The sequence below is a fragment of the Diadema setosum genome, chromosome 17 (assembly GCF_964275005.1).
Source record: "Diadema setosum chromosome 17, eeDiaSeto1, whole genome shotgun sequence".
In the NCBI taxonomy this organism is placed as follows: Eukaryota; Metazoa; Echinodermata; class Echinoidea; order Diadematoida; family Diadematidae; genus Diadema; species Diadema setosum.
The window spans coordinates 33,373,729-33,392,497 of record NC_092701.1 but is presented as its reverse complement, the minus strand read 5'-3'; the positions used below and the strand labels follow the sequence as shown (position 1 = coordinate 33,392,497).

The 18,769-nt window shown below is 38.8% G+C and overlaps 1 protein-coding gene across 1 annotated transcript; it reads left to right on the top strand.

Moving 5' to 3' along the window:
* The first annotated feature begins 5,050 nt into the window (after positions 1 to 5,050).
* On the top strand, positions 5,051 to 18,157 carry LOC140240677 (zinc finger CCCH-type with G patch domain-containing protein-like). The gene is made up of 13 exons (XM_072320431.1): positions 5,051 to 5,113; positions 6,037 to 6,139; positions 7,664 to 7,821; positions 8,446 to 8,742; positions 10,371 to 10,471; positions 11,255 to 11,317; positions 11,800 to 11,960; positions 12,306 to 12,585; positions 12,919 to 12,983; positions 13,727 to 13,915; positions 14,683 to 14,795; positions 15,726 to 15,805; positions 16,755 to 18,157. The coding sequence occupies exons 1-13, from the start codon at positions 5,066 to 5,068 to the stop codon at positions 16,891 to 16,893; spliced, it is 1,797 nt and encodes a 598-aa protein (XP_072176532.1). The 5' UTR covers positions 5,051 to 5,065; the 3' UTR covers positions 16,894 to 18,157.
* The last annotated feature ends 612 nt before the right edge of the window (positions 18,158 to 18,769 follow it).

Below are 18,769 nucleotides of genomic sequence, written 5' to 3'. Positions count from 1 at the left end.
TAACAAAATGTATTTGAGCTTCTCCTGTTTGATCTTCTAGAGTGTCACTACCCTTACGCAACAATAAAACTATGATCTGGTTATCAAATCAATCCTAGATTACACTTTAGTTCTAGTTAATACACCTATTTTCCCCTTTCCTACCCAAGACTGTACATCAATGTACACGTATATCATAATTCCTTTGTATCCTACCATAATTTGCTGATCTTACACAATTTGACATTTCACAATAGTTTGGAAAGCAAATAAGCAAGCCAAAAGTTGCAATATGCCAACTTTGTAGTACAGTTCTGTACTGAATGAGTGAATCTAAAAGCTACAATTTGACAACTCTGGGGAAAGAATGTTCTCACAATAACCTAAAAAAAAAAAAAATAATAATAATAATAATAGATAACTGAAAGTTAACTTGAATCTAACTTCTGGAGCAGAAGAATTCAATGTACAATTAGAAATCACAGGTATCTGTATCTGTATCAGTGCTACAATGTACATGTACTGTATGACTGCAAAATCAATGCAGAGCATACCAAACAGGGAAAGGTATCTTAAATATTAAAAGGGAAGTAATGTGCAGAGCACTAAATCATTGTACCTCAAAGGAAAGCTTTAAAACCAAGTATGCAAAAGATCAGTAAATGGGAAAATCTGAAACATCACTCTCATGTAAAGGTTTGGGTTGTTTTTTTGGTTGGTTTTTTTTTTTTGGTTTCACAAGTTACATTTTCCTACAAATTAAACACTTGGTTTGTCATCAACTGATCTTTTTCCTATACGCCAGAACAAACTACCTGTACCACACTGATGGTACAAAATACCGGTACACATGTCTTTTTTTTGTTTTGTTTTGTTTCATCTGATGCTTTTGTGACAATAGCTTCTTGCGAAACAACTTTCCTTTCCATACCATGTAAATTTGTCTTTCAAAAATGTGAACCAATGCCCATGAACAAATGAGTGAAAGAAAAATATACCTCATCAACAGTTGTACTACACTACCACATAAATTTCAAAGTATGTCCATCCAAATATTGATTATAGGAATATCAATAGGGCCTCCTTCAATAGCAAAGCAAAATCACAAAAAAGGGAACTTCTAAGCAAATTGCAGACACATTTACATGTTAATGTACATGTCCTCACAATCATTGACATGGTCATCTAACATTATTAAGATTGATCTCCATGTTCAGCTCTTACATAACCACTTCATTGTACAGCTGTACCAAGGTGCAAAAGTTGGCAGAATGTCTCAAAGTCATTCAAAGCTGGCATGTGTGTACACCCTGTACTATACTTGACATATTCCCTGATTTGTTCACTTTGCAATATTTGTATCATACAATTGATGTAAATTAACCACAACACTGACAAAGCTGCACTTTTGCACATCATTCATTCCCTCCTCCATTGCACAGTGACAAGAACATATAGTCCATATTTTCTGAAACAAAAAACATGAAACTTCATTGTATGTGTGTGTGTGTGCATGTTTATGATCGTGAAGCCCATTTTCAGTGTTTGTTGCAGTGTTTGTTGCAAAATCTTGATGTTTCTTGACACCAACTTGTACCTAAATTGTGCAGCTAAACTTAGCAATCCACTTTGCAAGGCTGCTTTTGGTATTGATTCATGGGATTTAAACTACTTGTCCTCTGTAAAAGCAATCAGTACAGTATGCATTTGGTTATTAAATTACTAACTAAATCAAAGATTCTCGATCGGTAAATTGCTCTCTTGTCACAGGTGATGTGATATCAATGACAGTTCTCTATGCAGAAATCTACATTGCAGAGTACTTACAGTATAATACAAAAAAAAAAAAATTACAGGCAAAATTGCTAGAATGCATGCACAAATTTATGTCTTCAATATTCAGAACACGAACAAGATATGATTTACAAAATGTATCAGAAACACTTCATTTCTGGACATCTGTTTCCTTGGGGGAAAATGTAAATCATCATATTGTGAAATCAGTGGTAGTGTCATATTTCCAGCTGTATGCCACAGAACTTGACCACTGCAGTTATCAGAACGAATATACAGAGATTTACTTCTGTGGCCTATCACCATGTGCATGCTGTGTAGCTATTGGGTGGCTGAATCTGTGTCATTCATGTCATAATGTATCAGCAAAGCCCCTATCATAAAGTTAGATTACAGTCAGTACTCATTGTACTGAACTGCATAATGCAAACTGTCAAAGTACTTTTACAGAGAGATTTACTATGGAAAACATTTGTTGTTTGTTATTGGTGTTGGTAAGAAGCTTTAGAATAAATACACAGTAACAATTCTTGTAACATTGGTCCATATTACTGTAACTGGAGGTATACACTTTACAGCCTACATCTACAATACCTGTAGATGTGGGCAACACAGAAAGGCTTTCTGAACATGTACCAATTCTATTATCCCCCAATAATACTTTGACTTCAAACATTATCCATTATCATGTCCAGTTTTGTTTTTAGAGTGTTAAGAAATAGGCTTATTTCTAAAATTCCATTAAACATCACAGATACACTATACAGTTCATGTATTCCAGAAACTTCTTGAGAGAATGAGGAGTTATACATGTACATGTCTTTTAATAGTCAGAGAAATACAGCAGGTCTGTAAATGTTATAGTGATAATAGTCATGATATAAACTTGTAAGAACCATTACATTAAGCGGTATGAATGTATAAATTGGTCAACCTACCTATAATCTAAAAGTACTTTATTTACATTTGTACCAAGGATTACAAGGACATTGTATGTCAAACAAGTGCTTTGGCAAGAAATGACATCAAACTGTACTAGTGAGAGAATACTGCATGCAAATACTTTTCAAAAACAATGGCTGATAGATAAAGAATTGCTTTAATGTAAATAGAATTTGGCATAAACATATGACAGTCCAGAGTATAACTACAGAATTGGACGTGCTTGTGGAGATGTCGAAATGAAAAGATCATGCATCACAAGTATGGTTTGCTTCTGCTGTGTCAGATTTAAACATTGGCAGATTTATTCTGTATTAAGCGATGCAGACCAAATTCAATTTTCAAGAACTTTGGATCAATTAAAATTTGAATGTAGGATACTGCACGACAATTATTAAAGTTGTTGCAAGATATGTTTTGGAATACATTAAAATATCATGAAAGGAAGGTATCAGTATTAGTGCCAGAAAATTGCAGCATATCACTCAGGACAGGTGTCTTATGACTTTTGAGAGAAAATTTGCCAGGTTTCAGCTGTATAATATATACAGAAAGATTTGAAGGGAGGAATATTTCCTGTGAGGTATGACATGTACATCTACAAAAACCAGATCTTGTTATTGCTATTGACAAGAGGTTCCTAGTGGCACAACATTGAACACAACTACTACACAGATTCACATGACAGCGCAGACGGCCGATTGCACAACATGGTCATCCTTCTTGATGACCTCTTTCCCAACCTCACTGACCAAGACTGCCTCATTGACCAAGACTGCATCGTTGCCATAGCGACTGTATTTGACGCAAGACGTGCCCGGTTTGTCGGTTTCATCCTTGCCACGAGATGGAGGCGCTGTCCTGCGCGAGTATTCCTCCTTGAACCTCCTCTGCTGATCTTTGAAGATCACCACCGAGGTGTCTTGGTAGCGCTCCCGAATGAACTGCCGCGACTCCGTATCAACGGCTCGCCTACCGAGAAATCGATGCGCCACGTTTCCTGCTGGTTCCCCAAACCGACACAGCTGTAAAGGATAGCGTACCTGTCCCTGTCCACTGGCATGTATGGGCCTCAGGGGTCTCCTCGGTGACAGATGCACCTCACTTACATCCTCCACGTATGAATTGGCTTTCTTGATCACAAGCACTGCCTTTTCATGAAGCTGGAGTGTTTGTCTGTTTTCATTGAAACAGAGAAAGAAAAATCACATGGTAAATAACCTGCACCAAGGATCAACCTCCCGAGCTAAAATTTGACCGCACACAAAAGCATACTGTAGCTGTACTGTGTAGTGTAACACTAACAAGTTTATCAGTTTAGCTATATCAGCCATTCCCTTAACGTTACAGCCCTTTTTAATCAAAGTTTACAATCACAATAAGGCGCGCTCGTCATAAATTACCTTTGATTTGAATAGGCTTTATGCAGTGACAATTCCAGAGGGGGCGCACTGGGCACACGCCCCCTCTTTATTTTTGGTTAAAACAAAAGAAATAAAAAGAAAAATGGGGGTTGTGTGCACCCCCTTTAATCCGTTTAATGCCTTAATATTACCTTAATTTGGCAAAGGCGCCTCCCCTTTATGGAATTCCTGGATCCGCCCCTGTTATATGGTTAGGCATACATACACAATTTCCAATGTTTTCATGATTTTCATTCCGTATCGAATAGAATTAAAATACTGGGCCATACTGCAGAATTAGAAATACACACAGAGTATGTACACCAGCCAAGAGGGCCTACTATGCATGCATGTATGGCTATCCTATGGCATGGGTCGGCCATTTCATTCGAGATCGATCGAGATGTGATGAGACGAATGAGATTAAAATTTACGTGTATCAAAAGTTCGGATAGCTTAGATTCTGTACTCACCTGCTCACACAGCTGTCACAGGTTGGCCCACACAGGAATTTAGATAAATATACGAGATTGATGTCTACTGGCGGTTAGTTCCACTTGTTGCCATCATACTGTAGCTTGTTCGCTGTTTCTTTCATCTCCAGCGCCAGCAGCCCCGACGACGACGTTTACATACTGTGTAATACGTACCTCGGAAAATGACTGGAGATGTCTAAATGGACAGACACTACACACACTACTGCGGCTATGCAAGGGTCACTGCACTGCTACAGAGCTAGCACCGCTGGAAGATCCGCCGCGAACGTGCAGTAAATTATGTTGTGAAGCTAGCCGTGCTCGCTGGATCAACCTTGGAGCTGAAGCTGAATCACCGCGGCCTCCGCGCCGCTCCCTCCCCGGCACCGCAGCCGGCTGGGCCGTCACCGGCACCGCTGCCGCGTCCGTAGCTAGCGCCGTCACCTCGCACAGGAGCTCAATGAAGAGAAGATGGATGAGGCAACTTTAGAGGCAACAATTGCCGCTTATAAGCAACAGGTTGGTTCTTTCGTAACCCTATCCTTCTTGACAATTTTGTATTGAGTGAATGTTGGCAAATATCGTCATACTTCAGCGAAATTAGTACTTCCGAGTGTCAAAGATTAAGTATATCATCAGAGTAGTTAGAGTCTCTTGTCTAGTGTTCTGTTGGGTGTCTCAGTCCCATACGTTGTTTACTTTTGCATGTTCGGTTTTAACTATACACAGTCCAGAACCAGTCTGGTACTATTACTGTAAATGGCGGCGATGTGTGCTTCGCACAGCGTCTGGTCGGGCTAGTTCAGTTTCGATTGAACAGCGTGAAGGGCAGACAGAATAATTACTGTCAGTAACGCAAGCGGCCCATAATTCGACCACTATCTTACCATAACAGTGAACACCATCAAAAATTTGGATGACCTGATATGCTACATACGAAATGTATGTAGAAATTAACCTGTACAGGCTTTTGTGCACAGTCAAACCAAAGAAGAAGAAGAAGAAAAAGGAGAAAAAGAAGAAGAAAAAAAGAAAGAAAGAAGAAGAAAGAAGATATTCCAATCTTGTCCAAAATATTGTTTACTGTGTTAGCATTTTTTTTTTCTGTTTTCTTGTTCCTAATTTTTCTGTGTTTTCTTCCTTGCGTGTTTTCTTGTATTCATCTCTCACTATTCACCTACCTTATGTCCCCTTATGTTAATCTTGTGGCATTTCATCTTCCTCCACATGTTTTTTTTTTTTTTTTCTATCCTAACACTCCTTTTTCTTTCTATCCTAACACTCCTTTTTCTGTATACAGTATTATCCTCATTTTTGTCGTTGTTTTTCATCTGTCTCATTCTTCTTCTCAATGGCTCTTAATCACCTGTATACATGTACCCGCACTGCCCTCAAAATAAACATCTCAAATACCGGTACCTCTTTTTATGCCATAAAAACAGCTCCAGCAGGTGGAAGCAATCTGCCAGAATGCCAGTGGCGAGGAGGCAGCTAACCTCACACAGCTTCAAAAGGACCTGAGAGAAGTCATTGAGCTCACTCAAGGTACTCAGGGGTATGCAAATTTCAGATTGAGGGAATTTGTTTATAAATGTCAATAAGATAATATTGCTGTCAGTACCCTGGTATTCAGTTTTAAAGGTTGTTTCAAAGAGTGTATTCAAGTGTTATGCACATCTTGACAACATATTCACTTGAGAGCAAGAGATTGTCAGCCCTTAGGTACCCTTCCGAACAACAACATAATGAATTCTACTTGGTTCAGACTTGGGTCATAACAAGAGCTCCACAAAAGCATCAAAATACTTGCAGACCAATCGCAAAAACAAAATTGATCACAATTTCCATCACCTGCAAAAAAAAAATAAAAAATATTATTATATATGATTATTCATAATCAGAGTACAAAGCTCCCTAATTATGAAACAAGATTGTGATGTCTTATAACAGCTGTAAAATCACAATTCTCCAAGAATATACCAATATATCATCCATCATCACCTGGGATGATTTGTGACCCGCTGCAACAAAAGGATCCTAAAGTCGCTGACGGCTGAGCCGAGAAAATTGAGTTTGAAGTCACATCATCAAAATTGGTCAAAACAATCGGATTTCTGTTTTTGGCATAATTCTGTACTCTAATGTTTTGTCTATCATCTGACGAAATTTAGAAGCTAAATGATCAAAGGAAAGGCAAGAAATTAGCGTTTTTCTGGGCCATGATTTTTTGACTTTCAACGTAACAGAAACGTGTCCGAAGATTTGGATTTAGCGCCGCAGCTAGACTCCACCCCTAGCAACGACGGAGTGATCTTATTGGTCAGTACGTGGCAACTTGGGGGGTGTTTCATCAACGAGTTCGTCGGAGGTTTTCGCCGACAAATTTGCTATCAGCCAATCAGACGCAAGGATTTCAGTAGCTTTTAACAGTTGTCAGTGTAAATCACTGACAAAAAGTTTCATGAAACGGTCCCCTGATCACTGATTGGTCGTACGTAGACCACTGGTGCTAAGCTTGAATGAACATCGCGGAGGTTGCTAGAAACATACCTTCTATTGTCAAGGGGTGAAAACTGCCTCGCCTCCCCTAGATCATGATAGCGTCGGAAGGATAACTTTAAAGGCGTTTTTCTCGAAACTCTGTTTTCCTCAACCACTTTACATGTGCTAATAAAATCATCAATATCTCCGCAACTGAGTTCTGTAATGAGTTGTGCTATATCTATATGAAATTGAAGTAGACGAGTACGGGAATAATGTCATGCAATTTTCAGAAAATTGTCCTTCCCCGACTTTCGGATCCTTTTGTTGTAGCAGGTCACATTTGATCTTCTTGCTTGTAAAGTCGTGGAAATTATATCTGTGTGAAATTTTATCAACATATGTGTTACAAATTATTATTAACAAAATACCACAATGTTGACATTTCTGTGGAAAACTCGGTTGATTTAGATTGCAATGAACATGCGAGTATATTTTTGTCATTGCTTTTACAAGTGGAAGAGTGAACATGTGCAAGATCAAATGATTGACACACTCTGTACTGCTGTATGTATTGTTTTTCCACAGGGAGTTTGCTATCTCTGAAGAAGAGCAAACTGCTGAGCTATGTTGATGACATCACAACCAAACCTGCTACGACAACAAACAGCCATACCTGTAAAGGCAGAGAGAATGAAGACCCACCACTCGGTAATATTATGGATGAAGAATTTGCAGCATTTCAGGTGGGTCAGACTTTGCATATTTTCAATTTTCCTTTATTAGAAAGTTTGGTCAATGTACATGACAGTGAGATGATACTAATACACATTTTCTGTGAAAGGTGTTACTCAATGAAATGTTAATTCAGATGGACAGATATTGTTCAGTATGTACAAATGTTTACTTGTATGCATGTTGTGACTCACACATTTACTCTACACTGTGTATGCTCCTTTGTAACTTATTTCTTCTGTAGTTCAGTTTTGAATTCCAACTGTAGTAAGATATTCTACCAAGAAAACACTTTAACTTTATTGGAGATTGCCTAGATAAAAATGAATAGATAAATAAATAACAATATGTTCAGCTGTCCATAAAACCAAGACTGTTGAGGTGAAACCACAATAAATCCAATACTGAATATTAAATTTCATGTACTTGATGCAGTATCTTTCCTGAAATGAAAAATGAAGAATGAACATGTGATACCATGAGGATTTCTTTCTTTTCTTTTCTTTTTTTTTTTTTTGCATACAGTCTTTTTCATTCCTTTTTTTTTTCATACATTCTATCTCATAACTGGTGTAAAATTATTCATCATGCTATGGAGTTAGCATGACATGGGACCATTGATGCATTTTTCACAGGCTGCAATAGCAGACGAGGGTAGCTCATCGCCTGCATCTCCACTTCACGCCGAGTGCAATCCAAATGCTGTGCATCGATGGGAGAAAAGCGACTACAAGCGAGATGATGAGGAGACACCGGACAATGACAGTGATGATGATGATGATAAGGAGGAGGATGAAGAAGAAGAAGACAGAAGCCTGAGTGACATTGCAGGCACCAAGTGTAGCATTGTTTATCGGCACGAGTGGGGAGCCCAGCAGAGGCACAATGCTGTTGTATTATCTGCGGAGCCTTCAAATGCTAAAGATGATGAGGTAATGTTGTCGGGGCCAGTAGAACTGAGTTTGTCCAATGAGTGGTTGAAAATCTTCATCCTTGTGCTACCTTTGTTGTTTGTTTTATTTTTTAAATACGGATATAATCAGATCATAGGGACTTTCCATTGATCCCTAAATCAGTTTGATTGATCTGGGTCTTGACATGTTCTTATACTGTGCCGGAAACTACTTATTTTGTATAATGCTATTTAGTTTGTTTATCTTTCTTTATCCATAAAACACATTGTACTATGAATTATTATTTTTTTGTTTTTGTTTCAAGGAATTTGAGTTCACAGGCATGAGATGTAAAATTTCTTGTTTGTTTGTTTGTTTGTTTGTTTTGGTTTTTTTTTGGGGGGGGGGGATGGGGGAGGGGCTTAATTACGAATAGATGTACCTGGTATTGTTTTGGTCTTCAAGGTGTGTTTTGGGGTAGGTGCTTTGTATGAATCAGTATGTTTTCTGTTTTGGGTCTATCCATGTTCAAAAAGATGAGTTGAAAATATGTTCCAGTACCATCCATGCTCAGATGTAGTCGGACTTACCTGCCATAATACACAAGGAAAAATGAAGGCCATTGATTATGCAAATATTGATAGCATAAGGGGTCAGGGCACATTCAATATATGCCCACATACATCAAATAATGAACACATGTGCATGTACAAGATATGGGTATTTTGCACTTGTAATCCATGGGCTAAATTTAAATCCTGGATTTGGTGTAAATTACCATTTCACATTAGGCCCGAGAGTTTTTAGATTGATACTCATTGATCTTTCTGTTTTGTTGTCCCCGCCGAACGAGTTCGAGCAGGGGACTATGAAACGGGCTCCGTACGTGTGTGTGTCCGTGTGTCCGTCCGTCCGTCCGTCTGTCCGTCCGTCCGTCCGTGTGTCCGTCCGTGTGTGCGTCCGTGTGTGATCAAAATCTTCAATTTGCTACTTCTCTGTCATTTATGAGCCAATTTTAATTCTGTTTGCTTTATATGATAGCACTACATGGGAGCTTTGAAACTTCTACACAGAATTTCAGTCGTGACCTTTGACCTTGACCTTTGACCTATATTGTACATTTTGCTACAAAATGCTACTCCTTCGCCATTTCTAACCCGATTTCGATTCCGTTTGCTTTATGTGATGGCACTAGGTGAGGGCTTCAAAACTTCTACACAGAATTTTGACCTTTGACTTCTTTGACCTTTGACCTTGATTTTTTACCTGTATTGTACATTTTGCTACAAAATGCTACTCCTTCGCCATTTCTTACCCGATTTCGATTCCGTTTGCTTTATGTGATGGCACTAGGTGAGGGCTTCAAAACTTCTACACAGAATTTTGACCTTTGACTTCTTTGACCTTTGACCTTAATTTTTGACCTACATTTTTTGTACATTTTGCTACAAAATGCTACTCCTTCGCCATTTCTTACCCGATTTTGATTCCGTTTGCTTTATGTGATGGCACTAGGTGAGGGCTTCAAAACTTCTACACAGAATTTTGACCTTTGACCTTGATTTTTGACCTATATTGTACATTTTGCTACAAAATGCTACTTCCGGTGGGGACATATATTACGCACCGCGTAATTTCTACTTTTCCTTGTTTTCTCTGTCAACCAGGTTCGAGTGCGTGTGTTGTTCTGCAATCCCACCAATGCTGCCATGAAACCATGTCCCTTCTTCTTCAAAGGGGAATGTCGATTCACAGAGGAGGAATGCAGGTAACTACTTACAGAGACATCACATCCCCCCACCTCCCCCCCCCCCCCCACGCCAGAAAGAAGAAGATTACACCAATCAAAATATGTCTTATAATATCATTGTTTCTGACATCACTATTCATGATAATGAATAAAGGAATTTCCCATCGCCTGTTTGTCATAGAATGTGTGCAGAAGTTACAATGAAAACAATGATTGCAGCTACTGTGGCAAAAGGAACAGTCATTGAGTTTGTGACCATTGTAGGGTGAAGACTTTTCTTGGACATTCTGAGGTACAAAGGCAATAGACATTCATACAGAATTTTTTTTTTTAAGAATTTCATCTTTGCACACCTCATGAGTAGACAAACTGGGTCAATTGTGTCCATACTGTAAAACATGATATATTCGCGACATGAATTTTTCGCAAATTGGAACCAACGGCCTTTTTTGCGGCATGAAATTTTCGCGAACTGCCATTGGCATTCAATGAATATAGTGTAGACAAGAACTTTCGCGTGCATTTTGATTTCGCAAATCTTGGCACTCGCGAAATTAAAATGCACACGAACATTCCTCGTTTTACAGTATTCTTCAATTTATCAAGTGCATTGTTTTCAGAGTTAGTTTGTATGTGTCGTCTTCTCTCAGATTGTGAGTCTGTGTTAGCGTTTTCTTCTGTATGTGCAATACTTTCCAGGTTGTGTGTCAGCAACAATGGGTAGAGGACTTGAGTTGGGAATGATATTTTAGTAGTAATACAAACAAGTAAGTTTGTTTGCACATTTTAACTTCGGTGCAGGTTTTCCCATGGATTCAGTGTGAAGGTGACAGAACTAAAACCATTCCAGGAAGTGGATCTGAGGTAAGCTGGCTGACTGCTGAATTCTTCAGTGCATCTGTAGAGAGTTCTTTTACAACTGATCAAAAGTGGAATCTATTTCATAAATTACCTGAGGTGTTATATTGGTTGTTTTTTTTTTTCCATTGGAAGGTTCAAAGAAGTCTGTGTGGGTCAATACTAGTGTACGTTCCATATGATGTCTTTCTGATATTGCGTCAGTTTTCCTGCTGGTTTTTCACATTAATATGTTGGATTTTAGCAGTGTTCATTTCCACTTGTTTCTTTTTTTCTTTTTGAGACATGAGGAAAATGCAGAGATAGCTTGATAGGGGATTTCTGTCATCTGGAAGTATAAGTTTTCAAAAATTAGGATTCATCTACTACTTTCCTTCACTTTCACTCTTTCTCTCTTCTCTTTCTGTGTTGTTATCTGTCCATCTCCTTTTCGTTGTTATCTGCCCATCTCCTTTTCCTTCTGTGCATTGTTTGCTAAACAACGACAGCTGCTTGTCAATCGAAGCAAGGTGCCTGGCCAAGTATACTGACGACATCTGGTACCCAGCAGAGGTGATTGACATAGACACTGAGGCTGAACGGATCACAGTGTGCTTTGAGTCCTACGGCGACAGCTTGACTCTGGGTGTGGAGGATGTACTACCCCTTGGTAATTTGCATCTCTTTCGTTTGCTGCATTTTTCACGGGGATTCTAAATGTTATGCATAATAAGGAACTAGTGAGGAAGTGTTCTAAAGTTTAAACTATAAGTACGAGCATCCCAATTTCTGAAAAGAACAAAGACAAAGTTGGGTCGTGTATTAAAAAAAAAAATGTAACTGGGTACTATAAAGAGAACTGTTGTCCTTTTCTATTTGGGGGAAAAAATCCTAGATTCCCTCATCATATCGATTTTACATTACCTTGTCACCACATTTTTCATTGCAGTTTCCCTCAATATTGATTTCTAGTGTTGGTGTAAATATTCTCTGACAAAAAAAAAAAAAATCATAGGCTCACAAGACAGCCAAAGTGATGATGATGAAGGTGGAGATGACGAAGATGCTGATGATATGGACAGTGATTGCAGTGACCACGACCGCCCTTCGACGTCGTCCTCGCTGTCATCACTCGCTTGTCTTGGTGCCCAGCGAGAAGGAGAAGAGAATGAGGAGGAGGAGATGGCAGATGTGCTATGGGTGCCCACCGGCCCCACCTGTCGTCTGGGGGAGTGGGAGGCACACACAAGGGGCATCGCCTCCAGGCTCATGGCCAAGATGGGCTATGAGATCGGGTGAGTAATGGCCATGTGGAAAAGTAGCGTAGGTTGCTGGATGTGTATTGGAGGTCATACTGTCCAGTCCTGATTTTCAACCTCGCTCTAAGATATTAAGAATTCTGGATTCACCTTCTTTAGTGCAGCACAATTGACACTTTTATTTTTAATTTTGTCAAGCTCACCATGTGTGGTATGCAGTTCCAGTAAAATGTATGTCCTGAATGATAATAACCATAGTTTTCAGCCTTAAGTCCAGAAAAATTATACAAATCATGTAGACCTACATGCTATGAGACTGTATGTCATTTAATCATCATTTAATCATCTCTTAATTGATTTGTTGTACAGGAAAGGTCTTGGAAAGAATGGCGAGGGCCGGACTGAGCCTGTAGAAGCAGTCATAGTTCCTGCAGGTAAGTGTAAAAAAACTTTGGTCATGATGCTTGGGTATTAGCTGAGAGATATTGTCTGTGCATTCTGCTCAGATTTTGGCAGGAATCATTTTAAGGAGTAGGGAATGCAAGGATATTTAAACAGTACATGCAGTTCCCATGGAGGCCTTGGTGCAGGGCTGAAACACTCAAAATTTCAATCATCATCTCTCTATCCAGTGGTATAGCCAGACTGAATTGTGTTTAGATACCAGTAAAGGTAAAAGGCAGTACATGGTAATCATTTTCAGTGCCCATGAAGAGATAGTTGCAATCTAGTTTAATGGCATATCCTCAAGTTGCACCACAGAGTGGTTGCATCAAAAGTCGATTTGATTTCATGCAGTCTTGAACTTCAGATGAGGTGGCGCCTACTTGGACTTTCATACAAACGTATGTCGTGTTTTAAGGTGTGTTTTTTTTCTCAATTATAAGAAAAGACTATTACCATATTTGTTGGAGAGATCATTAAAAGAAATAAAGGAAATGAAACATCAGTCAACCCAGTGGCTCGATATATTGTGATTCCTCATAAGATTTCTGGCACACATTTGAGCAGGAGGTTAACCCATTGGGGACGGACTGATTTTGCTATAACACGCACTTCCCATTGACACCTGCCCGAGTATTCTTAGGACTCGTCTTCAACAGGTTAAGGTTGCCTTCTCGCGTCACATTACTCACACCATTATCTGACTTTTGTTTCCCCCCCCCCCCCCCCACAGGAAAATCACTAGACACATGCATGAAGCTCAGAGAAATGAAAAAGCTTGGAATTGTTGGGAAGAAGAAAGCCAAAAAGAAAGGCAAGGGAAAGAAAAAGAAGAAAAAAGGTGCGGGAGGTGCTGGAACCACTGTAAAGAAACCCAGGGATGTCTTTGAGTTCATCAACACACATCTTGGAGCAAAGAAAGGTGGGTCAATGAGATGCAGTTGATCTTTTCGCACTCTTGTCTGCAAACAAATATCGTCATTGCAAATGATCAATTTGAACAAATATTATCATACTGTGATTTTTTTTTCTCATGTAATCCTTCCAGATGAGATTTGTGTCAGTACACTAAAGATGTATGTATACATTTGTGTAATATAATGTCATAATATGACTGTGTAATATGATCTCATAATGTAACTGATAATGCCTTGTGAGAAAGTGTACACCATAGTTTAACTGCATCTCCTGTTATGCTGTATTCTCATTTCTTTTCCTTTTCTGTTGTATAGACTGTTGTTATTGCCATATTATGCTAAAATGAGCTTCTCCCAGATAGTGCATTTAAGAAAAGCATTGTGAGCCATGTTGTTAGCTTGTAACTATGCACTTCTACAAAATGATATCACATGATAAAAACAAATTCTTGTTATTCTTTTTCTTGAAGTCCTTGGTATTAGCAATCTTTCAGGGATATCCTTGAGCTCTCATTCCTGTCATACTTGAAATTTCAAAGTATTTTCAATGTCATCGTCATTTGCCATTCTCTCTCTTTTTTTTTTAGAGGGAGGGCATAAACATGAGCAAAGCACATTCAGCCTTGAAAAAAAAGGAAATAGTTGCCCTCATACATTTATATAACCACTGCAAATATTTGAAGACTGTATATGTATTCGTTTTTTCCATCATTTGGTACTAAACAGTGAAGCTTTCTTCTTTCTTTCCTCAACACTATCCCCATCTGTTTAGTGAAAGTAAATGAACTCCTGGCGGACAATGCGACTTTGGTCAAGTCACAGAAGAGACCACGAGAGGAGAGCAAAGGGGAGAGAATAGCAAAGAGTCGGCAAATCAATGTACAGGTGAGTAGGGACAGTCAAACCTTCTTTAATGGCCACCTGTGCAGAAAGACCATTAAACTGGATCTCTCTAGAGTTGGTGTCGATATATTTTGATGTTTGTTTGTGACAACCTCTGTCAACGAAAGCTACTACTGTACTGTATAAGCTGTTATTTTCGTAAGGGTTCAATTTTCATGAATTTCGTGAGTCACAGTTGGACCGTGAATTTAACAACATGTGAAAATGTCATCATGCGCTAAGGTAATAGAGCACTTATAATGGGCGCTGTGTCACTTCATGAAAACAACATCTTGCAAAAATACCCGTGCCATCATCATTCCCGAAAATATCTGTCCACAAAAATAACAGCGTTAACAGTATTATGCTTCCTATGAGAGATGTTCAACCACAGGTTCAATGTAAAACTGAGTGAAGGACTCTGGGATATAAAGGCAGGCTGTTCTGATGGCCTCAAGACACATCAAGACGCATATTGGTATAGGATTTAGATTGCACATGTGACAGTTACTTAAGCATGTTTACCTTAGTACTCATGAAAATGAGTTCAACCAGCAATGAAGTGAGTGAAGTTTCTGCTTGGACATATTCAACTTGTTCCACTAGTGCTTTTGTGTTTACTAACTTGTTATATGTGAAAACTGAACACAAAAGTATTTTGTCATGTTCACAACTCTTAACCCGTTGAGGATGGGCTCATTTTGCTACAACAAGCATTTCCCATAGACATCTGCCCGAGTATACTCAGGACTCGCCCTCAACAGGTTAATGTCATGCACATGGGAAAGGCATTACATATTGAGCCCTTCTTTGCCATTTCAACAAATTTCCGTGATTAGTTGTGGTGACATTACAGTACACAATTATGTCAGACGTATTTCCTTTTGTTATTCCTATGCTATTTCTTCTGTACTTCTCACTTTTATTGAACAGCTTATGAAGACACAAGAAGAGGTGAGGGCTACAGAGAAGAGATTGTCACATCTACAACAATCACTTGCAAGGAACAGGGGGTAAGTGCCATTTTCTTCTGCCATTTCATTGACAGCTCTGTACCGTGATTTAAGCTGGAATTGTAAGAGGAAAATAGATACCTTTATTAGCATCAAAACAGCAGCAGCTATTTATTCTTCTAAGTTAGTTAAGACACTTTCCACAACACATCAGGTGATGGAGTATGCTGTGCATTTATTTTTGTTTTATGTGGACGTGGTTTAGAAGCTAAGAAAAGAATATTCTGTAGTTTTGTAAAGAATAAATTTACTGGTTTATCACTTAAGTGAGCAGACATTTGCACAGGTAATATAGTGCACTTCCGTTATAACAAACACGCTTATAACAAACTTCCTTTTATAACAAAGTAAAAATTCAGGCCTAAACATCATCTGCTCTATGCTTTTAATTGTTTATTTGTTCGGTTATAACAAAATTTTGATGTAACGAAAGGAAAATACCGGTCCCGAGGACTTCGTTACAGCAGGAGTCCATGGTATTAACTACTACATAAATTACTTCACATTTGTCATCCTCCGGTTTTCTTGGTCTACGACTTGCAGAGACAAAGAGCTGGATGTCACAAAATTTGATTATTTTTTTACTTCAAAACAGTCAACACAGGATTTTTGTGATTTTGACATGTTAAGACATGTTTACTGTCTGTAATTTCTTCCATTCACACTTGATTTTAAACAATTTCTTTTATTGGGCAGCAGCAGGTGAAGGGTTTTCAGGGGGATGTCAATAAGGTTAATATGCAAATTTTACATTCGTGTTGCTATAATGGACCAGATTTATCTTTCCTTGAGACATCCTGTCATCATATACTAAATTTGCTGCTAGGGATAAGTAGACTGCTTGTAACAGAGATTTACAACCCTTGAGAGTTAATATGTGAAAGCAAGATGAATGACTAACTTTATTTCTCCGGTTTCCTTGCTTTTTAATTCTCTCTGTTTTTGACAGAGACAAGGCAGCCTGTGCGACAATTCAAGCCAAGATAGCCAAGGCGGAGCAATACCTCATCACTGTCAGGTCTTCAGAGAAAAAACTGGAAAGGCAGAAAGACCATCGGGATGGACACAAAAAACTGACAATATTTTGATTCCAGTGAATTCAGCAGACTTTTTTCCATGCCGAGATTATCAGGGACTGCCCAAAGTTTGGAAATGCAGCAGTGGTCGGAGGGACTTGTACCGTGAAATAGAGATTCATGCCTCCAGTGTGCAAGTGAGAAAATGTGTGTTACTGGCTCAGGAGTGTTGACACACTATGTGTACATGTATTAAACATCCGGAACACAAGGCTTGAAATGTAGTCAGCAATGTCTACTCGAGTTTGAGCATGCATGTCAACAAGCCAACACTTCAATGCCTTTATCTCCAGTGGATGGTTCACTTCTGACTTATACAAGGGAAATATGGTGTGTGTGAACATTTTTTCTTTCCCCAAGCAACTGGTCACATTCAAGGAATATAAGTGCATTAAATCAAATATTTATAGAATCTGGTCACACTTGATCTGTTGAATATGCCGGTAGACCCCTTTCAAGGAAACTAGCAGAGATGCTGGAGTGCCCAGTATCATTTTCTTCCATTATATTTGCGCAGAATTTATCGTTAGGGTGCCTTGTCTGCATACAAACATTGGCAGCCATGCTCTTCTGCATAGCTGTTTTCTGCTTCCAAATGGAACATCACATTGTCCACAGAATTAGCCCATCCTCATTGGTCCAAAAAGAGAAACTGAACACCAGTCTCTGAGTGACTTGGATACGCATTCTTTCTATGTTTACCAGGAAATTGTTAGCCACCGTTGCTTCAAGGCATCTACAGTAAAACGAGGAATATTCGCGTGCATTTTAATTTTGCGAATTTCGCGAGCGCGGAGATTCACGAAATTAAAATGCACATGAAAGTTCTTGTCTACGCTATATGCATTGAATGCCAGTGGCAGTTTGCGAAAATTTCATGCAGCCAAAAAGGCTGTCGGCTCCAATTCGCGAAAAATTCATGCCACGAATATATCATGTTTTACAGTATTTTGCTGGCACTCTGGGTGCATATGAGAAAGGTGTGGCTAGTACAGAAAGTGTGTCTGTATTCCATGGGAAGGACATCTTGTAGAGACGGACTGCGAGGATACAGCAGCAAGCTGCATGTATTCCATTACTTCATGCCCATGATGTACACTGTACTTGCACTTGCATTTTAGGTCTTAAATGAATTTAACTTCATAAGACAACATTTTTGGTGAAATCAAAGCTGGCTGTCATTACAGTCGTATTGCATCTGTGATGCTATTTATTGCAGTTCATGTCTACTGCATCTTGAAGCACAAGACAGTGAATAAATGTCAATAACAATGCACTTTTGGATATCGAACTTGCATTTTATCATTAAGAGTGAGAGTGAGAGTGATGGCAAGGTGATTCATAGGATTTTGACCCCACACTTGGCAATGACTCTCTGTTATGCACAATGTTTTTCAAAGTTGTAAGCTCAAAAAGACGATGGGACCTTTGATAAAGTTAATTTGTGTAAATGTATGCGTGTTGACATTTATACACATACAAATAAAAGAACTAAGCATAAAATTAGCACATCAAGATCTCAAGTCATTCACTATGACTTGAACATTGTCAAAACCTGGGTTAAAGAAATGAGCTCACACCACATTAAATTCATATTCACATCATAAAAATTTTATTAACATCCGCTTTATCACAGCATCTTGCATTGCAATGATTGAGAACTACCTGTAAAGCCACATTTTATTTCACATTTTAGTGCTCCACGGGCACTCTGTGTAATAAACTGGACACAACACATCTCCTCCAGATTTGTAGTGGGAGACTTTATCAGGCATAAAAAAAATTTAACTAGAAATGTCGCTACGGCGACTGGTGTATGCCTCCGCCATAATACATGGTTCTCCTAATAGGTCTATAGTACAATGTCTTGACAATGTGTGATGACAGT

Bases quoted from the DNA above. Each gene is read 5' to 3' on its own strand.
- LOC140240677 (XM_072320431.1), top strand. From the start codon at position 5,066: ATGGATGAGGCAACTTTAGAGGCAACAATTGCCGCTTATAAGCAACAG. The intron at 7,822-8,445 runs GTGGGTCAGACT...CATTTTTCACAG, and splicing joins AAGAATTTGCAGCATTTCAG to GCTGCAATAGCAGACGAGGG. The intron at 11,318-11,799 runs GTAAGCTGGCTG...AAACAACGACAG, and splicing joins TTCCAGGAAGTGGATCTGAG to CTGCTTGTCAATCGAAGCAA.